The sequence below is a fragment of the Mesitornis unicolor genome, unplaced genomic scaffold, assembly GCF_000695765.1.
Source record: "Mesitornis unicolor isolate BGI_N332 unplaced genomic scaffold, ASM69576v1 scaffold3513, whole genome shotgun sequence".
NCBI classification, from domain to species: Eukaryota; Metazoa; Chordata; class Aves; order Mesitornithiformes; family Mesitornithidae; genus Mesitornis; species Mesitornis unicolor.
The window spans coordinates 36,583-58,881 of record NW_010175150.1 but is presented as its reverse complement, the minus strand read 5'-3'; the positions used below and the strand labels follow the sequence as shown (position 1 = coordinate 58,881).

General features: G+C 40.7%; 1 protein-coding gene across 1 annotated transcript in view; it reads right to left on the bottom strand.

The window, feature by feature from the left end:
- Positions 1-3,033: 3,033 nt before the first annotated feature.
- Positions 3,034-22,299, bottom strand: part of HOMER2 (homer homolog 2 (Drosophila)) — a 35,476-nt gene continuing 16,210 nt past the window's right edge. The window contains exons 3-9 of the mRNA XM_010181266.1: positions 18,994-19,125; positions 12,737-12,829; positions 11,284-11,423; positions 9,612-9,768; positions 7,270-7,380; positions 4,702-4,782; positions 3,034-3,323 (exon numbers count right to left, since the gene is read on the bottom strand). Of these exons, the coding sequence (XP_010179568.1) occupies positions 3,135-3,323; positions 4,702-4,782; positions 7,270-7,380; positions 9,612-9,768; positions 11,284-11,423; positions 12,737-12,829; positions 18,994-19,125 (903 nt within the window). The 3' untranslated portion in view covers positions 3,034-3,134. The remainder of the gene's footprint in view (positions 3,324-4,701; positions 4,783-7,269; positions 7,381-9,611; positions 9,769-11,283; positions 11,424-12,736; positions 12,830-18,993; positions 19,126-22,299) is intronic.

Below are 22,299 nucleotides of genomic sequence, written 5' to 3'. Positions count from 1 at the left end.
GGCTGGCCGTCCCAGTGCTCCTGCTGGGAGGGAGGAGGCGTTTTGATGTCAGGACAAGTCCCTGAGGAGCAGTGTGGGGCTCACAGTTTGGCACACAGTGGTTATTGCTGGGCCACCACAGAGATCAAGTGATAAGCAGGGTGTGACACCCACGGTCCCCGCTCAGCAGGCACACAGGGCTCCGGTCCTGGGGCAGGGATGGGGCCAGACCGGAAAGAGCAGCTGCGACTGGCATCCAAACACTCCTAAGAGCATGAACCACCTCTTCCTAGCACACTCATGGCTTTTGAAGAGGAAAAATAAAATGAAAGAGAAGGAAAGGTTAAAAGATACAGTTTGGGGGAGATAAGTGATTATATGGAGAACCTCTCAACTTAAAGCTGTTGGGAAGGAAAAAGAGAGAAAGAAGGTAATTATAGCAAGACCTTGGATGCTTGAAGGATGAAGTTTCTTACAGTGTATAGCTGTGTACACGCATCCCTGACAACTCAATAGCAGAGCAACAGCAGATAAGGAAAATACACGTTTGGGGCAACACTAGAAGAGATAAGGCAGAGATTTCTCTAAGGACACATTCATTGTTCCTCTGCTGGGCATGAAGCACGCAGAAATAATCACCCGTGTCAGAGCTATGCACTGTTTTAATGCACCAGCATTAAACTCCATCTGTTAAATCAATGCAATCCCATAGAAACATGTTTCTTGCAATCTAAGAGTGGCTTAATACATTCCTAATGAACTGGATCTGAGATAGACCTGACTAAAGAAGAAAAAAAGATCTGGATTAACCTAAATAAAATAATTTGTTCACAGAGTCTTTTGCATCCCTGTATTCAGAATCATGTTAAAAATAGTATTTTTTTAGTATTGAAGCCAAGACAGAAGCCCTAAGATTGTGCAACAGGAAAAAGGAAACAAGACAGAGCAGGGTCCTCAGTGCAAAAGCAATAAACTGCTGTGACAGGGAGGGCCCTGCCTACCTGGATTGCTTGCAGCTCTTCCTCGTGTTATCCCCTGGTTCCCAGCTGATGCAGGGATCAGCTGCAGCTCAGGAACTCCAAAGGACCACAGGAGGAGAGGGGAAGGAGGATAAGCTGCCTGTTAAATGATGGTGTCTATCTGACTTGCTATCAAATAGAAATACTAAGAATGGAGACTATTTGTGCCCAACCACACACAGTTTCTGACGTCGTTTTTCAAATTTGAGAAGTCTGATCACATTATGCAACTGTTGAATCTTCCATGCTGGTAAAGTCTAATTTTCACACGCCTACATGCTATGTACCTGATTTTTATTTTTATTTTTAAATATCAACAGCTTGCGGCAATTTTTTTTTTAAAAGAGAAACTTAAGTGGTCATAATGGTTATGAAAGGTCTCAGCTTCACATCCATTGTTTAAAGGAGTAAAAGCGAGAATACATAAAGTCCAGACCAAAAAAAAGGCAATGAAGATAATGCAACAGTAACAGATGAAATGAAAATTCAAGGGACAATTGCAGACAGAACCTATCTCCTGCATGGGGATTACAGATCCATGAGCAAAAAGTACTCAATGTATGCTTCACCTATAACCCACCTTTCTTTTAAAGGTCACTTTTATAATGGAGATGTGCTGAGAAAAGAGCAGAGCCCCTAAAGAAAAAGAAAGCAAGCATGGCTATTTTATATCAATCACTTCTGGGCTGTGCTAATGTGGTGCTTAACAAAGCTTTTGCCTGAATTAAACAAGTTATGATGACACATAAACAAAAGGTCTTTCCTGAATTCATTCAGACCCTGTGTGAACAGGCTCTCAAACCAGCTTATGGAGAAAGAAGAGAAAGAAGCTGAAGGCGGCCCTACGGGCAAGAGCAAAACTTGGGCTGAATCCTCCTCTCTGGCCCTTTTTTACATCCTTGTCTGTGATGAAGTGAACTTCCTTCTTTGGTAGAGTCCAGCACATCACCTTGGATTTCTCAAAACATATTTAGAGCTGCTGAATAAACAGCTTGAGAATACAACAGCATTTCTGCCTTTTGGGTTGGGTTTTTTTTTGGCTAATCTAAGTTGATGACTAATTCACACTTTACTGTCAAAGATATGCGAGGTGAGAATGCAGAAACCACAGGAAGGGAGTTTGATTTCACAGGGTCATGACCCTGCCTGTCTCCTGGGCAGAAGCTTGCTTCTGAGCAATACCTACAAGTAACCTTATATTGCTTTTCAGATCGTCTCCTTCACTCCTGCAGAAGCTAATCAACAGCGATCGAGTTGTACAGACGTGTGCGCACCCCGCGTACAAAGGGGCGACATATTGCTTTTTAAAATAAGTGTCTGGTCCCAAGAGTCAGGCGGGCATTCTTCACGGATGCACATAATGACGGAACTGTATGGGTTCAAAATTGAAGGCCAGAGAGAAATTATCTTCCTAAGCAAGAGAAGCTGGTCCTCACCTGCTGGGTAAGATGCATGACTTGAAGAGCTGAAATACATTTCTACATCATTGACACTGTGCTGTATGAGTCCAGGCAAGTGCATGTAACTTGAATCAGAAAGCCACTGGATTTTTTTTGGGGAGGGTGAATCAGACCTGATTGACATGGTCCCTAAAGGTACCGGTATCTGTGTGAAGTGATTCACTTGACTGCAGCTCATCACAGGCACCTTTTACAAACTGCAGGAGCTCCAGCTAATCATCTCTCTGCTTCACCAAGGAATAAAAGTGGATGTTGCTAGGAGTGCTGATAGTCCAGACAAGACTTGTTTTCTGTTTCTATGGTTGCAACAGCCCTTAAGAAAGATATAAATTTCCCTGCAACAACTAACTGCATATTCATTTTAAGGTAGATCTAGTTCCAGATTCCTGAGACAGAACCCTCTACCTGTTCCCAACCCCACAAAGCCAGAGCAGCAATATAGAAAGTTTCTAATCTCAACAGAATTCAGTGAGCAGCATGATTGGTTTGGAAAATAAACAAACAAACAAAACAAAAACCCAAAAAAAACGCATAGCAAATTTTCAGCCTCTATGTACAAAAACAATGCAAACAAGTGGAACATTCTAGTTATATTTTGTAAAACACATGTTTGGGATCAACAAAACATCAAACATCCAGACCCTGGATTACAAAAAAAAAATAAATCTATTGCCATCTAGTTGTCAACCCCAAGTTTAGACAGTCCTTGTCGGAAATCATGTAATTCATCTATCTTCCCGTCTAGTACATCTAAAAAATTCTTTAATTCAGTTTTAAGGTTGGTCTGCCTATGTTTGCTCTCTTCAACTTCTGTCCTTAGTGTTATGACTTTCTCTTCAAGATCTTTGTTCTTTTTCTCAGCAGCCTTAAAAGACAAAAGAGACAATAAGATGATCATAGAGAAGAAAGATGGGCAGCATTTAACAGGGTAAAGCAACAAATGGCAGTCGGGCTGTAGAAGTTTACTTCGACTTCTACAAAGTGATTAAGACAAGCAAGCGACATGTGCTAGTCAGATTAAAAGGAAAGAAAGCCCACACAGGAAAGGACACAGATTAACTGGAAAAGATGCTTTGCATCAGATTTTGTCATTTGGTTGATATCTTAAAATTCAGCTGGATTTAAATCATGCACTGTGCATATATTTGTGTCATTGCTACAGCTGCAGAATTAGACACTGTGCCACCAATTACATACAGAATTAACTATGGTGCTTTAACCTTGAAAAAACAAGCTTAGAAAATACTGCCTGAAGAATAATATTACTTTATTCAGCACTTTTGGATTTATTGGTAATTTTTAAAGTTGTGTGAGCACTCAGGCGAGGAACAGGCCAGCCACGTAACGCCTCCCTTGCTACAGTTTGTTCTATTATTTTCCCCTCTCATTAGCTTTTCTGCCTGCTGTTCTCCATTTCATGTGTATAAGCACGTTTGTTTCCATCAAAAGCCATAGACAACATACTTTACCATTCTGAATCAAACTATACTAATATTTTAACAATTTTCATCATTTGCACTCCACAGCAGCCTTCTAAATTATTTTAAATCTTTTAGATTATCAGAGTGATAGCTTATTTGATTGATTGAATTTTATTTCATTGACGAGACTGCTTATGTATGTTCTACTTTCATGTATTAATGTGTTGCATTTAACAAGCCTCTGGCTCTGGCATGGCTCCCCCAGCCCATCCAGCTCTGCTCTGAGCGAGCAGCTCCCAGGACAGGAGCCACATGTGCAAAGCCGAGCCACAGTGAGCCGTGCTTTGCTGGAAAGGAATGATGCAGTGGCTAAATGCATCCTCAGGTGAACTTTTCTCCCTGGTGCTGTGTAGCTACACTCATCTGCTTCTTTCCACAAAGCGTTCCCTGGTGCCACTGCGACAATTAGCCGCAGGTCCTGGAGCGCCGCTTGACACACGTGGCTGCGGAGCGGCTCCACCAGCCCAGAGCAGCAGAAATATTGGATATGGGATAGTCTGGAATCTGCAGGAGGCAGATGCAATGTGATCCCAGGCAAACCAAATTCTGCAAACAGCGAGGCAAAGAAATGGAGCTATTTAATTACTCCTGTGCTGGGAAGGGGAAAATGTATTTTGCATGTAATTAGCATTTTTTTGTTTTTACAAACTGGAGTTCTTTTGCCTTCAAACACTGAAGTCTGTACAGAGAAAAGCATATAGTTATGAGAAGGAAAATAAATATATCCACTATTTTAAAATTAATTTCATTGCTAAACTGTACCTGTAATTGTTGAGATACAGATTCACATTCTGACATTAGCTCTGGTATGACTTCACCCTGCTTTCGCAGCTCTTCCAGTTCCTTTGAAAATGTAAAAGAAAAAAATAATGCAAGCTTCAATTTAAAACATAATGAAAACTTGAGAATATGAAATTACTCTGCATATTTTATTGTATTCTGCACAGTATTTGGATGTAAAATAATCAAAATAGCATGTCTGCATTCCAAAACACAGGCTCATTTTCTGCTAGAATATGTTTTTGAACTATACATTTGTCTTTGTATTTCTAAGACAGACAATGTAATCCAGCATGAAACTAGCATGAATACCATTAATTATATTAATGAAATCCTAACCTAAAACACACACCTATGCAAAAAATATTTTCAACAACAGAGAAATCTGAAGGGCTGTAATGCTACAAGCAATTTATAGATAGTAGCAAAGAGCAAATTGGACATGAATTTTCAATGATATATGGGAGCAAAAAAAAGAGTCAATGGCATTACGAGGTGAATATATAGAGGCATCATTACAGAGCACAGCTGTAATGGGCTTTCCTGCACTGTACAGCTCTGAGGACCCGCCCCCACCTCTCCACCAAAATTTGTATTCAGTTCTGTCATTGCTACCAAAACTGAGAGGACCAGCTGAAAGGAGTTAATGAAAAGAGCAATGTGACTTGATAGGAGATCATGTCTCTGATGGAAAATAAGAGATCTGAATACATTAACACCACAAATGAACACCAGCGGTGTGGGTAGCAGGGAAAGACTCGAGGGAAGCCTGTATATTTTACAGAAGGTTGTCAGAGCATCTGAAAAGCACATTTGCAAGTCCAAGAGAAACTCGCCTCCTCCAGAAACTGGCCATGCAGGTGACGGTCTCAACAGTAAGCAGGGGTATATCCTCTCTGAGCTGTACTGGCATCAGGATAGCAAAACCAGCCCTGTTTGAAAGGCAGATTTCTTGTCCACGAAATGTGATTTCTTCCCCCAACAGGTGAATGCAGAGCACCGTACAAGTATAACAGAATCTGTGAGTCAAGCTCTTCCACAGAACCAGACAATTACCTTTTTTCTTAAGTCCCCTGATTCCTATGAATATATATCTCTATATACATAAGTAATGCCTGAGGGCTCACATATATATATATAAAGATATTATATTTTATATATATTTACTATAAATACACACTACTGTACTATATAATTACTATATATAGTCTTATACGGTATGTGCATATTTATATACCTACTCTATATGGTGTATGGCACATAGCATATGGTATATATGTAAATATTTCACAAGATAGCAAAGTCCTGACTCCCATGTCTTTAAATTTCTCTCTCCTTCATGAAGAGGATATCAGCAGCTCCTCTTACACAGCAATGTCCACGAGCAGGCTTCATGCTGGTTTGGATTGCAAACAAGGAAAAGGTAAGTAACCCCACCTGGGTGGGGTTTAGACCTAATCAAGAACCTGCTAATGTAAGTATGCAGTCTGAAAACAAGTCAGTATATCGTCAGTGTAAATGGAAGACAGACATGTAATATTCACAAGTCAATCAATTTTCTGGTTCATTTGGTACCATAAAAAAGATGAATCTTGAGGAAAACACTGGCAGAGAATAAGGGTTATTATACATGCTATTACCACAGAAAGGCTGTGAAGAAAGCATGACATTTTCCTTTGAAATATGGGGCTGAAAAACGTATTGTAACAGTGCATCAAAATCCATCTCCCTAAACTATCTCCTTGTGCCATCTTAAAATCTCTTAACAGCACTGCTTTTAAGAGCACCAGCAGAGATGCTGTAATGGCACATGGCAAACTTTACTGCACCTGCTGACAGCTTTTTCCCTTCAGCCAGCACAGTGCATTTGGTCACTGTAACAAAGAAAAAAACCAAGGATCTCATTATTTTCTTCACTGTTCGGGGGCTCCAAGCCATCAACATCATTCTCCTTAGAAAAATGAACACCCTGTATGTCTAAAATGACAAACCAAGGTACTTTAAATGAATCTGAATTTCTCACCCTTGGCACTAATCTTGAGATCAGAGGGAGACTGCAAAACTGCAAAGCTGAAGACTATAAGCCATCCAGATAAAGAAACAGGACTTGTTACACAAATACCAAGTTATTTTGTAAATTATGTCTTCTACTGAGGGTCTTGATGTCTGCAGGAATTCAGGACATGGAGACTGGCAACCAAAACTCTGTTCTCAGCGTAGGTCTGTCTGGCTTTAGGCAACCTGTTTCACCATTCCAGCTCTTCTATTAGGAGTAAATTGTCATGTACATAAAAGTATCGTGTTTGTTAACATTGCAATATTAAAGTGTGCTGTCACAACACGTAACACATCATGAAATCGAGACTGAGGAACTCTAGCAAACTACTGCTAAAGAGCTGTACATGGAAAATCTGGAAGTGGTTGAGACCCTGAGATATGAGGCTTCTTCTGGTTGTAGGTGAGCCAGTCCATACATCTACACCCCAAGTGAGAAGCAGCCAGAACCACTTGAACTCTAAAGTATGTCACTTCTGTCTTGAGGGAACTTACCAGCTCTTTGTCCTGAAGTTCTGTTTCCAGTTCCTGGAGACGCCTACTCAGTTGCGCATTTCTTTCCTTCTCTTTATTTATTTCATTGCACTGTTCCTCCAGTTCTTCGATCTTTAAGAAATGTGAGACATGAGGTGAACTTTTTCAGATTTCTGGAAGTTTAAGGCAGACCACAGCTGATGTAAATGGCCATTGCTCCACTGAGGAGAGGGAAGCACAGACAACTTTAATTTGCCATGTATCTGTTTTCTAGATCATAGCACTTGATTCACTGCAACAAAATTATCGCTTCTTTCCTTAAAAAGAGCTAATTTACACATCCACTAGGAAGCCCCGGGACTGTGTTTATTCTCTCTCACACAGTATCTCATATAATTACTCAAGAATAAGCTGCTAAAATAAGTGGGGCTGGGGATAAAAATCCACACTTCATTTCTGTGAAACCAACACAAGACTATAAGGGATAGGTTTTCTTAACACAGCAAGCAGAAGAAATCTCTCCAGTGCTCCCAGCTTTGCCTCCTCAGCGGTTGCTTATTATTCTAGCTGAAGTATGAGGGACACAACATCAAAACTTTTGGGTGAGAACCAGTTCAGAGCAACGTACGCCGCTTTGTTCTCTCGCCCAGGGACGTGCTTTGCTCTCCGTACCTCCTCTTGCAAGCTCTGGACTGAGCTCCCAGGAGACGCACTTCTCACAGGCCGACGGGCCAGCTCATTAAAGTATGTATTTTCATTTTCAGCTTCACGTTGCTCTGGGATTATAACTTCCCTCATTTGAAGGTAGAGCAATATGCAAAAAATTCTGACCCAATTAATAAACGAGAAGGAACTTCCCAGGGCGCTGCAGTGGTGCAACGTGAGTGCCGAGCAAGGAACCTACTTGGGGGAAAAAACTCAGAAAAACCTCTCTGTATAGAAAAAGACAGCATATTATACAGACAGCATTGCAGCACAGCCTGGCCAGTCACTGGTATGATGATTCTGCAGCTGTAGTAAGGTAGTGTTTTAATAATCTCTTCATATCTAGGCTACAGCTACTGAGATGTGGCATGTTTCATTAATTAATGTTAATGAGAACAAATATTCTCTGCAACAGTACAGAAAAGTAAAAACTCTACACTGTAAATCACGTTAAGTTCTTATAACATACTGTTCCAGTCTCTCATGTTCCCCGTCCAAAAGAGACTGGAAGTAGAAACCAAATCATGTCACAACTAATATTAATGTATTAATGTAACATCAGTTAATATAGCTCTGGTTTGATCTCTGAATTGTCACTGTGCACACCTAAAATACATGCAAATAGAGAGATTATCTGCCTGGGGAAAAGGCTGCTCCACATGGGATTTCTGTGTCAACAGGCAACCCAGGCCACCTCCAATGCTGAAATACTATTTGCAGCCTACTGACATACAAAGATACGAAATTCCTTCCCCCCTTTGAAAGCAAACACTAAACGAAAAAAAAAGTCCTCACCAGACTGATATAATCTGATCTCTACACCAAACATCACAGTAATCCATCTAAGCGAGCAGGGAAAGGGTCCAGAGTGAAATTATCCCTGCAAGCGGCACTCGGAAATCAAGCTTCCTTGTGCTTAGGCTGGTGTCAACCCTCCGTGGGGCTGTTACAGATGGCACATTATTATTTGACGGACAGTACCAATGACTACTCTAAACTGAGGCTTTAAAAATTTAAACTTCTCAATTGTTCTCTGCTGTAGCTGCTGAGAAATGCTATGCTCAGTAACTGAGGGGAAATGCTTTTGACAATGCCTCTTGGCAGGTTACTGGTGAGATAAGCCCATGAGATAAGCATTAGCACTGTAGGACCCTGCTCACAGCCTGCAGAGCTGAGGACATAACTGATGTCCTCGTCCCCCTGCCCATTGTGCGGATTCGCTTCTGAGTGGTTCCCAGCTTGGTTTCCTGTGGGTAACCAGGCCACAACCTTGCCTTCTGCTCATCCATCACCTGGCACTATTTAAGTGAGCTTTGAGAAGGATATGCAATAGCACTCCTACTTCTGAAACCTTTCTGTTTTATTACCCCAGCCAGCAACCCTTGCTGACACCAAGTCTCCCAAATCAAGAGGCAGGGAGCTTCACGTGATGCAGCAGCACCAGTCCTCCTGCTGATCCTCGGCCCTTTGAACCTCCATGCCCACTGGGTGCAAAAGAAAGCAGCTGCCTTAACCCTCCAATCCACCTCCCTTTCAAGGACAAAATCCATCTCCTGACACACACACACAAAGATAAAGCAGCAGAAATCCAAGAAAAAGAGCAATGGCAGGGGGAGCTAACTTGAAGAGACAGCTCTCCCGTGGGTATGCTCTGCTACCTTGCTCCTGAGCTGGTCGTTTTCCTCCTTGCAGGCTGAGAACTGCTTCTTCCAGTGCTCGATGCTGGCCGCAGACTCCTGCAGCGCCGTGGTCAGCCTGGCGTTGCTCTCCCGCAGCGTCTGCAGCTCTGTCTCCCACTTCTTCACATTGGTTGAACTAAGAAAAACCAAGGTGCCATGAAGTGGCTTCAGTTTACAATCCTGCGTATCACTACTTCTTACCTGATTGCAAACTCATCCACCCGTGGTGTGGGTTTACCAATAGTCTGTTATTATAAGATCAAGCATACTCAGATGCATGTAATTGCCTTTAGCCACTGCCTGCCTAAGGAGAAGCTAAGTGACAGTGACCTGTGCCTCTGGAACAAAAGTCCTGCTGTCAAAGCAGGCTGTAGGGTTAAGCTGACAGCTGACAGATCTCCACTGTTTGCAAACAGGAGTTTTACTCCAGCACCCTGCACAGTCTGTCCACACCTCCAGAGCTGTGTGGTTGTGCCTTGCTGAGCACCCACTGTGGGATGGGCCTGGGGACATGGTACCCATGCAACAAAGCAACTCTACACATTTGCAAACAGTACAATAATTCAGAACAGAAGATGTCAGGGGGGTAATCTTACGTATGTTTGATTTTTTTTTTAATGCTCAGTCTTAAATATAGAAGTTTTACATAATGCTGAAGAATTAAACTACTCATTCCCCAGAGCTTCAAGCTGCAGTGTAGAGGATGAGATTAGAGAGCGAGTGGAAGGAAGGCTTTGAAGCTCTCTACATGCTAGTTGCTGCTTGTTCAGCAGGAGGCACAAGCAAATGTTATGATTCGAAATAGGTTGTGCTACTGAAATGTCAATGAAGAGAGATGATCTACTGCAAATATAATATATGCAACCTTAGAATTGCTCTCTGAGTAATGCTGCTAATGTTGCTGCTGCCTTATTTTTTGAATAGCTACTTAAGAGTAGCTTGATCCTGGTGTATTTGCCTTCCATTCACAGATATATTCACGTGCAAGAGACAGACAAGGCAAGATCCCGGTAGAGAATTATTCTATTTTAATGTGGTAACTTTACATATTCCAACACCTGTATTTTCACTACAGCTGCAAATTACTCTTCGCAGCATTTTCAAATAATTTATCAAAACAAGTAGCAAAAAGTGTGACTTCAAGGGGCATTGTCCACAGCTTTAGAAACAACCCCCTAAGATCTCTAATCAGTCTGGTGAAATCGTGTTTCTCATTTCAACTTTTTACATTTAAATTCATTCCCTTTTATAATTTTAAATGTCCATATCTCTTTTCATCAAAATAAATGCAGCCAACTCCAAGAGGAAGAAGAGACTGGCTTCACACATTATCAGTAGCAATTGCTCCCCCATGACTTTAATGTTATTTCTTGCAGCTCTAAAACTTCACAAATGAAGGGGGTTATAAGAGTTGGCATCAGCAGAATAAAAGAGATCTTACTTCATCATGAACTAGATCAGGAAAATACTAAATGGTAAATCTCTTAACTGGATACCGGGAAGTACTTGCAAAAATCTGCTCATTCATCCATTCTGCTGCATCTTTTTACATTAATGCAATTACATTTGAATAACTTCTGTTAATATCATTAGTCATCAGATAATTACAGCAAGCTTTTCCAATGCAATTTAGGTATTAAAGGAACTTCACCTTTGGGCTAGCGCAATTTTTAATTTATCATTCTCAGACTTGAGATGGGCCTCAGCAGGACCACCATGTGATGCTTTCTCATCGTCTGTCCCGTTCACACTAGAGGCTCGAGTGGAAGATGGTGTTTCACGTCCAGATTCCTGCAGCACAACACACAAATGTACACTGGGCATCTCCTGCAAGTCCTGCAACATCCCAACACCCGTTTCTTTGTAATATTGATCCCACACCACTCTGCTGAGACCTAGGCTGCATATGCTCTTCTGGCAGAACAGTGGTAACAAACACAACCTTTACATCTTGGCTGCAAAGCTGGTCTGTTTAAAAAAAAATGAAAAAATTATAATAATACATAAAATGGAAGCTTAAAGTGTTTAAAAGAATTTTTAAAGCATTTTGACTGACAAGGCTTGTGTTTTCTAAAGGTCATTTATTTTTTTTAAGATAATGAAACAAAACAGTGCACCCAGAGCACACTAAGTCTAATGAAAAATAAGAAGATACTGCTCTTCCAAAGAAATACCATTCACACACTGCTTGGTGCTCATCACCAACAGAGAACAAAGAAAGTCAAGCATGAAGTCATGACCAAAGCCGTCAACAAAATGAGTATCCAAAGTCAGCCTCTCAGAGATATCTGTGGAGCCCTCAAAGGAGGTAGTTGCAAGACAAAGAGCACTCAGCAACTTTTTTCTGATCATGCAGCTGAATTTCTCTCTGACCAAAATTCGTCTAACATTCCTCCAAACATTAGCCCATGCCAAGAACACCTTCTGAACAGGCTTCATTCTTCCCTAATGCAATGCATATGAAATTGCAGCCAAATCATTCATTATATACAGAGAGTGGGACAACACTCAATTTCCTCATGTGTAAGAAATGCAGGTCTCCCTGGACATGGAGGCCCTTGGCTGTATCAAGGTGTGCTGTCTAGAGAAGTGTATTGTACAAATACACACCACAAGCTTCTTCCACCCACTCACTAAAGCACTGCCTCTGATCCCACACCACAGCTTCCCATTTTTCACAGCCAGGCAATGAAACATGCTACAGCCACAAAGTCAGTCTCTCCACCGGCAAACAGATGATGAAAAGAAGTATCTCAATGAATCTCATTTACTGTCTGCTGAAGCACTGCACTGACTTACTTTCCAGTGACCCAAATTACGTGTAACAGTACAAATCAAAGGCTGCATAGCTTTCCCTGCTATTAAAAGAGTTATAGCAGCTTAAGAACTGCTGAAAAAATTAGATACAAATGAAGGCAAAGAGCATGGATGGATGAAAAATATTCCTCTGACAATGTTAATGTCCAGAAGCTGACAATTACCTTTGGCAATCTTCATTTTACATACTTTAAGCTTGCTGCCAGAAGCTGGTACAGTCCATTAGAAAATGTAACTTTAAATTATTTTTCTTGTATGCATACAGGTATTAAAGCTAAATTACAAACCTGGGAATGATTGCTTGAGGTCTCAATTTTCTCTTGAGATCTGTCTCTTGCTAGTTTGGCAGCCTCCTTTACCTCTTGGAACTTCTCTGCAAACTGGAAAAAGTTTGAAAGATATTTATTAAAATTATTTATCATCTATTAAACGATTCAGATTACTGTCTTTATGTGGTTAATAGACCTCCAAAAGTGAGCATGTAATTTTGATAATTTACAATTTTTGTCAAGAAAGAACATTTTAATTCTTTGGCAGTGAGATTCTTTCAAAAGGAATAGGAGTGTTCTAAAAGGGAGACACCTCTGTAGCTCTGGCCAACCACAATGAAAACCCATGAAGAAAAAGGAGCTATTAGCATCTTCTGGTTTGATTTGGTTTTGTTTACTTCCTCCTCTTCCTCCATTTCACTCGGTGATGACAGTCTGTTAAAACTGAAAGTATAAAAGACATGTTTCCTAAGAGCAGGTCAATTAAATTAAAGCATGCAAATGACCTCATAAGACATGCACAGGACTTGAAATGCTAGAACAGAAGACATATTAGAAGTAAGAATATAAATATAGCTGAATTTTTTGCACAGTTTGTGAATAAAAGGATTGCCATTATATCCTCAGATAATTCAGAACAGTTTGACAAAATTGTAAATAAAAGCATGAAAAAAACCATCACATTTCCTAGTCAAGAAATGGGAAGAATCATTATCCACTCACTAAACTTATCTTTTAACTTCTAGATTTACAGCAGGTATTTAGCATGCTATCAGTAAAATAATGGGACTATAAAGATTGACAAAACAAATCTTCAACTGGTCTAAGAAAATTCTGGATCTATATGTGGAGGCACCTGTATTTTGTGTAATATACACAAATGGAAATTCAAAACAAACACATGTACACCATTCCTAAATCCCAAGGACAAGCACATTCTCAAAGCTGAGTGAAACTTCGGTTGAAGACTACGATCTGTGACGATGCTTATGACTGAAGATTGAGCTCTCAAATCCAGCTGTTTTCTAAACAACAGCTGAAATTGCATATGCAAAGTGTGTCCTCACTGATGGCAGCAGTTGGGACCTGATGGCATGTGCAGTCACTACACACACAAATGACTTGATTACCTTTGTAGCTCTATAAAGATCATTAGGAACAACTACATTACATTTTTGCCTTAAGTGGCTTAACTCGAACTTTACACAAAATGTATCTCCTGCTGTGACAAAACAGCTATAACAAACTGATTATTTCTAAAATATTGTATCAACAGTAAGCTCTACACTTGGGTTTGTTGCAATAGTAAAGGGCTGGTTTGAGTCTCTCTTTTACAATAAATCTTTACAGGCAAGTATGAAAAATTTATGAGGGTTCTTCATGGACTATATGAAATATGAAAAGACAAAAAGAATTGGAAGTGATCTATCAAATTTTATTTTTGCAGCTATCTTCATAAAGCACACAGGAGACTGCTGTGAAAAATTATGTGAGCTGAGAAGAAAAGGACATTTTTCCACATTTCCATAATAAAAAGTTGTATATGACTGGGCAAAGCTAATCTTCAACATAAAACTGATAATGATCTCATTGCACAATAGACTTCAGGCACATCTCTAGTTTACCGATATGTGTATTTAACACATTTGCTTTTAGAAACAAGTACCAATAATTTTTCATCATCTTAGTGACAGATCTTTGGCTTCAAGAGTCAAAATATTACCCTTCACTCTTATCTTTGTTACAAACTTCAAGACAGCTGTAACTGTGGTGAAAGACTGTCTCTGGTTTTTGTTTACCACACACACTTGGAAACAGTCAGTCCATAAAGACTTCTGCTGCTGCTGCTTTCTTATTCTTAGCTAATTAATACCTGCTAGACTTTACTCACAGCCTACTTCTGAAAGCTACAGAAGATCACTTGGCTTGTTATGAAATTAAAGCCTTTCTCTTGATTACTCTTCTGAGTGCAGCAACGCAATGGTGACAGCCCAAACTTGTGTAGCATTACCAACGCTAATTGCTACAGCAGCAGACCACGCATCTCTGAAGCTGCCCAGATCCCAAGGCCGTCACCGAGAATGATGGCATGGCCACAGCCGCTAAGCACTGGCAGAAATTAGAGAGATGCTTTCTCTCCAGTAACCAATCTCTTCTGTCCCAAACACCAATAACTGACAAACAATTGATACTAAAAAAATCACGTGCCACTGCCAAGATCTCTGAGCTATCAAACCATTGCAAAATTGGGGAATGCTTTTTAAATGTGAAATTCCTAGTTAAAAGGTGAAATAATCTTCTGTGTAGTAAATGAAAACGTGGTGAATGTGGTCTCGAAAGTCAATGCATATATAAATATCTAAAACAAACAAACAAACAAACTCATCATGTTCCTTCTCCACCTATCTTCACTCCTTTCATCTTCCCTTTCCTCCATCCTTGTCCTTAAGCAAAAAGTTCTCCAAAATCAGCAAAAAAAACCACTGGAGTAGGAGAGATGCCAACTAAACACTACTCCAATAGTCCACCATGGATTACATGACACATCTTCCCATGCCACAGGAAGCTGTGAGACCAAGCTGCAAAATGGAAAATATTGGTGGCTACCAACACTTGTGAAGCATTTCAGTCCAAGGCTGCAGCAGCCCATGAGCCCTGTTTGATTATGAGTCTTGGCCAGTTAAATTTAATAGGGTCTCAAAATGCTACTGTGCATTGCACAAGTTATTTAAAGGCTGTTCAAATCTGGAGCCTGCTTGTCACCTGCAGAAATACAGATATACTGAAATAGACCTTCTTAACATTTTGTACATTAAAAAGCATTATTCTGTGTGTGTAAATTTTAAGCTCCTGATCTGGCATAACTTGTCACGTCTCCCTCTGACAAACCGTGCCAGTGTCAGATAGATGAAACAGCTGCTCCCACCCAAAGCAGTCTCATAAATATTTCATCGCCCTCTCGGCTTGCAGAAGGCTGGGTGATGCGATGGTCCCATTGGTCACCACCACCAATCCCTGACCCACAATGCACACATTGCTTTGCCTGCGGTTTTCTCTGGATGAACCCTCAGTATCAGGCACATGAGCAGCAAACAAGGCTATTTACTCCAGAAAGTGGGCAGTAATTTGCTCCAGCACAGTAAGGACATTGCCAGCACTGAAGCTGGTTGGACTGTGGGGGTTGTGTTGCGTGCTGGGGGCAGGCTCTGCTCTGAGCTTTCTCCCCTACTACACAGTGCCTGGCAAATGCCGCACACATAATGTGCACGCACGCAGAGAAATAAAGTCCAGTGCTCCCCAGACACTGGATGCAGTTGCTTTATGATGTGCAAAGTCTGGGTTTACTGGGTTTCTCACCTGTATAAATCTTTGTCCCTATGCCCTTGACTACCTACAGCTCCCCAGATAGCACGTCTGCATTGAAGCATCTTGAATGATAGCAGAAATTTTACTTAACTGCTTCATGTGCAGAACACATCACTACCTTTACAGCACCAGCCCTGCCTCTTCATCACACCCAGGCACACCATTAATTCTCTTTTCATTCCTGTTTCGATTTGGCTGCAGCAATGTTTGAATAATGTCTTGAGACTTTTTGAGGCACAGAGTGGGAAGGGGGGAAAGGAGGGTCAGCAAGTTCTGCAAGAGGGGAAAAGGACCCTGAGTAGGACATTAACTTTAAGCCCTGGGATTCTTCAAATCAATGTAAATGGTAATTAGGTTACTAGGTCACTGAATGCAATTTTCATTAATGGCTCATGTTTAATTTGAACTGCTTTTCCCTATAGGTATGGATTAATGCTGAAGTTTCTCAAGAGAAGCAAGGCATTAGAAAGAGGCAATATCTTTTATTAGGCCAACCAATATACTTAAAAATGCAGATGTGTTTAGGTGTGCTAACCTCTTCTTATGTCTCATTATTATTCATTGTTTTCAGCAGACTTTTTACAGCTTTATTTATTTATTCATTCATTTACTTATTTATTTTAAGCCAGGGCTATTGATCTCTGGTTTAGTAGAGTTTTTAGTGCGTCCTTCCAACTCCTGACTAAAAGCTTTAATTATTTCCAGTAAAACTGGCAAGCTTTAATTTCTATCTTTTATAAGGGTATAATGATATAAACATAAAATGAAACTTGATTTTACTACTCCCAGTACACTTACATATCTGTATTCTCTCCACCATCTCTGATCTTTTGGACTAATGGTTCAATAATTTTAAACTGAGGAGCAGGGATGATATAAGGATATCTTTGTCCCATTGCTTTGCAAGGTGGTAATAAACCAGGTTTTCTAACATTTTCCAGATAGGTAACTGTCAGATTTTTTTTTTTTAAAATACAATGTCTCAAGCCATTTTCAGAACTGCTCCCTTTAAGCTCCCCTTCAATTTTCTGACCAGAAGAAGTCTTTCTGCTGATTTAGAGAGCTTTTCCTGCAAGTAGAAGGCTGTATTATCGGCAATGGGCTCTTCAGCAGATCCTGCAGTGCAAACAGATGCACAAACCGATCTGGAGAGAAACACAGCTGGTGCCGAGGCCCCTGTGGCCACACTATGTGTTTTTCAGATCAGCTTTAGTCCGGCCACATGAACATTAAAGAGCTGCTTTATGATACCAGCATTAAATTTATTCTAAGTATATGTTTTGACAGCTTTGGAGAACAAGGTAAAATCTGATTAGGGTGCAAGGACCTTCAAATGTACCTCATGCCTTGTTATCTCTCTCATCTCTTGAGTCAGCCTCAGCATCACGCCAGACGTCACACATGTTTAACCCCAACCTACTACTACTTATTAGTTACCGTGAACACCTCTTTGTCACAGGAGTGGAGAATATGCACAGGTGAAATGAGCAGTCCTCAGCACTTGAGTAAGCATCATAAAACACAATAACCAGTAGCATCTCATTTTTAAAAAAGAGTTTTGCATGTGATTTCTTAGGTGGTCTTAGCATCCCAGAAGAGCAGATTATTGCCATGGCACCCTTATGGACATCCCAAATCCAAGAATACTGAATTACTGAAAAGTAAAATATGATTTACCCTTAAGAAATAGTTGCAAAAAAATGCAATTCTCTGGAAACTGCAAAAACTCAGTAAGACAGATTTAGTAAAGTAAATTCCTGTAATGATTCAGTTGATGATCTGCTTTGCTATTTTAGACACTACAGGAAACCTCATTCTCCTGATTCTTCTCATATCAAAGCACATAAGAGGACAGCAACAAGAGAGAGTGTGTGCTATGCCCAAGGACACAATGTTGGCTGACAAAACCCAGTGCCAAGTGGCCATGCTTCAAATGTCAACTATGTGTTAGATAAGTAAGGGGATTTTTTACTACATAAACATCTCAGCTGCTTGATGAGCACTTGGCAGGACCACTGATCTAATGACAGAGGATGTATTTTAAACTGCTGGTTATTCACGACAAGAGGCAGCTCTAGACTTTACAAGCCTGCTGTTGTAGCCAGTCCCTGGTCCAGCAAAACATTACACTAATACCAAATCCATGGCCAGGGTGCAGCTCCAAGACACAGCTCTGCCAGCAAACCTGGTGTCAGACTTCCCCGGCTACTCATTCCCTGTCCCTGCCACGACTCACTGCCTGCTCCTCAGGTCTGTGATAAAACCACCCTGGGTCATGGCTGTGAATCACACCACTGAGCTGAAATGCCAAAAATGCAGTATTATTTTAACACAGATCAGTTTATCAAGCCACCTGAGAGCATGGCCCCACTGACAGCAGTATCTGCAAAACCAGGACAACCACCAAGCCCCAAAGGCTGGCACCTGCTTTACCTTAGTTAGCTATCAATGGCAAAAAATCATCAAAACACACATTTCTGAGGCTGGACAACAAATCTTTTCTTTCAGACACATTAGGCAGTCCAAGCATATCAGTGCTTTTTGGTGTTGCTTTCAGCTGAAATGAGCACACAGGCAGGGAGATGCCAAAAATACTTCAGAATTCAGGTCGTTTTTCTGTAAACATCTGAAAACACAAATCCTTTAGGCCATGCTGGGCAAAATACTCTTGAGATCATCTCGCTAATACTATTGTCAATGGTCAGATTTCATTTTTAGTTTTGACAAAGCTTGCAATGCTGCCTGCTTCTGTATATACAGACACCAGGTAATTACAGGAGATGGGCAACTTGCACGGATGAGAAGGACTTGCAGAAGCATGCAGCTCAGAAGAGGTCAGATGGACAGATATGATTCTTCATTAATAAGAAACAAGACAGTCTTTGCAGAAATTCAGCGAGTCCCGTTACCTTTGTCAGCTGTTGCTCGGAGGGAAAGCCCAAACCAAACACGGTATTTGCTCTGCTATCTGCCCACTGGCCGAACTTCTGCGATGTTTTAGTGAAGGTCATGTTAGGTGTGATTGTGCTGTTTATGATCACCTGTTTCAAAACACATCAAAAAAGAATTAAGAAGTAGAAGCCACATCGGAAATGCATATCCTAGCAACGGTATCATCCAAAGCAATTAGCAGTCTAAATTGGGAAATTGCCGTATTCAGAAGATTTTTTCCCCAAACAATTTCTATCTTATCTTACCTCATGCAGGAATTTTGATGTTTTTGTTTTGTTTTCTTTTGCCAAAGCACTGTCACGGTCCTGCAGCTTAATCCAACTGCAGGAATGTCACTGAACTCAAAGCAACAGCAGAGATAGGAGCTATGAAATTTCCCTGGCAGAAACACAGATGCAAAGTCCTCTTTTTTTCAGCATTACAAAGGCATACAGCTACACCCAGCGCCCCGCCAGGCACCTGGGATGGACTGAGGCCTCCAAGCAGGGAGTCCACCAGCAACACCTGCCCTCAGACTGCAAGAGCAAAGAGTTATTCCTGCATTTCTCCATTTGGTCTCAGGCCTTCACCAGTAGGATGTCACAAACATGTCAGAAATTAAAACAACAGCAGCAAAAAAGTTTAACCTGGGAGGGTGATGAAGTGCATCACCAACAATACATGTGCAGTAGAAAAAGTGGGCCCCTTCAAGACAAGATTCTGCTACATTACACAAGTTAACTAACATCTGCTTCACCACCAGCAACCCTGAAAGCAACAGTGCTTCTTCTAATTAAAGAAATAGCCAACAAGAGGAATGCTGTTGGGATGAGGTCTCTAAGGAGCTTAGTGGAACAAGCATAAAATGTAATCTTGTGAAAAGGAATGAGATATATGCCAGTTCATTATCAAAAATCTTAACTTTATTTTCAAGATACATCATTATGTGAGTCTAGAGACTCCTTCCCCTGGAAATTAATTCATGCACAATGTTCTTTCTGCTAACAGAACAGGAGCTTTCTTTAGTAATGCGTACCATCATTTCCAATATGCAAATCATGCAGTAATTAAGCCAAATCTGTGGGACAGTTTAATTAACATGATCAGGAAGTATCCTGGCAACATCATTTACTGTGTATTCCAAGCAGATTTTTTTTTCCTAAGCTATCATTTACATTTAGCAAAAAGAGGGAACTAAATTTACCAGGGAAAGATCTTTACTTCTTTCCGTCCTCTCCCTAACTTCTGACCTCTGTGCTGATGCTTTTATTTGCTTTCTTTGAGATTGCTCAACTTCAGTGGTTCCCTTTTCATGTTATCACTTGCACAAAACAACACCATTTCCTATCATTTCCTACTGCTGACAGTCAAACCAGAGGAAGGCCAGGTGGTTGAAGCTCCTGATTGCTTTTTGCACGGGAAGAAGCGGGGCAGGCAAGTGCTGGCCAACACAAACAGATGTTTTTCAGAGTCAAAACATCTTTTTGAATGGCCAGTTGACAGGTATAAGCAAAGCTGTCCAGAAAAGCTCTCCTCTGGCTAAATCACACAACAGAAATGCAGCCAATATAAAATCCAAGTGCAATTTCAGAGATTTCAATTAAAAAAAAAAATCAAAGATTTTATGTAGGGTTTTGACAGCTCAAACGGAGTATGATGATACCAGGATTGCATGATACAGCGAGTCACAAGAACAGGAGGAAAAGCTATCACCAATCCAGAAAAGTCAGGATGCTTTCCAAAAACTTTAAAGAAAGTGCTATATGTATATTTCTTCTCTAAAAATCTTACATCAGGCAGATGAACTACTTACAAATGTTTAGCTTCTCAAGTTACGGAATTTATTTGTAGAAGCTCTGAAATACCCAGAAATTTCAAGTGATAAAAAGTATTACTTCAGTTCTACTGTGCCTATCAAACTAAACATCTGTGGGGAAAAACTAATAAAATGACCCACTTTACTGAAAGGCAAAAAGCCTCACTCCCTGGAAGCAGACTCCAAGAAGAATAAACTTCTTACAATAATCATTTAGTAAATACAAATAGATTACAAAAACCCACCCATATCTTTTAGATCATAGTCCAATGCTATCAAAGACATGATGAAGGGAATAATGAAACCTGCAAGTTGTAAACCAGGGGAGCGATGAAATGAACTACATTAGCGTAGCACTGTAGAGGTTAATTTTTTCTGTAGTCAGTGCAGAATCCAAGAAAAGGTTGTGGTGATCACACACCTTCAAGAAACCGACAGTTCATCTGTTAAATTTATAATAAGCTGCAATTAGTGAAACTGCCTGGAAGCCAGCTCTATCCTTTTTTTTCCTTAAATCCTCTTCTGTCACTCAGGCAATTCAGAAATGCTGCATTCCTACGGAGAAAATCCTAAGTAAAAGCTTAGGAGATCAAATCAGAGCTCATGGAAATAGTTCTGAGGAGCTGTACACTGCGGGTACATTTTGCTTATCTACCAGGTCTTTCTCCCCATCCTCACCCCATCATGCTCACAGGAAGATGCTGAAACATTAAACTTTGGGAGCATCAGCCTGTAGGTTCACTTCCCATGTAAGAGTGGTCATCATTTCAGATCAGAGACACTACACTGATCAGGGAATAATCATGTTGGTTGTGTTTAGGAGAAAGAAAGGGTATTATGACTTCAAAGAACAATGAAAAGCGAGGCTTGTGAGTGCTCCTGCTAAGTAATCAAGCCTATCTGCCTCCCAAAACTGGCTCACCCTCGGCTATGTAAGACCAGAAGGAATGGACTCCCCACCACTGCACCATCTCCCAGACATCCATCATCCAGCCGGGGCAGAAGGGAGATGAAGCATTTGTGATCAATCGCAACAGGAACGGTCAGCCAAACTGGGAAAATTCTCTTCTTTTCATTAAAAGATGAGCCAGAATTTTCAAGTTGCAAAGGAAGGAGTTAAGAAGAAGGGTGCAGAAGGGAAAGGGCATATCTGAAAGCTGCTGCCAGCAGGATGAGCCTATGGGCTTTTTCCCACCCCTACCTGCAATCCAGTATTACAATTCTATAAGACTGCCATGCATCAATTCAAATGGGCTCTTACGAAATAACTTTGCACTTGGTCCTCATTTGTATAATACACACAGGGTGCAATTCTGGCTTTATCAGAAAACGGTATAAACTTGTGGACTTACATCCAGGATAATGGATTCAAAAGACAAACTACTCTCTAATCAAATGCAATCAATCTCTGAAGTGGTTAAGGAGCTCTCCCTAAAGACAAAGGCAAAGAGGAGCATAATATAATAAG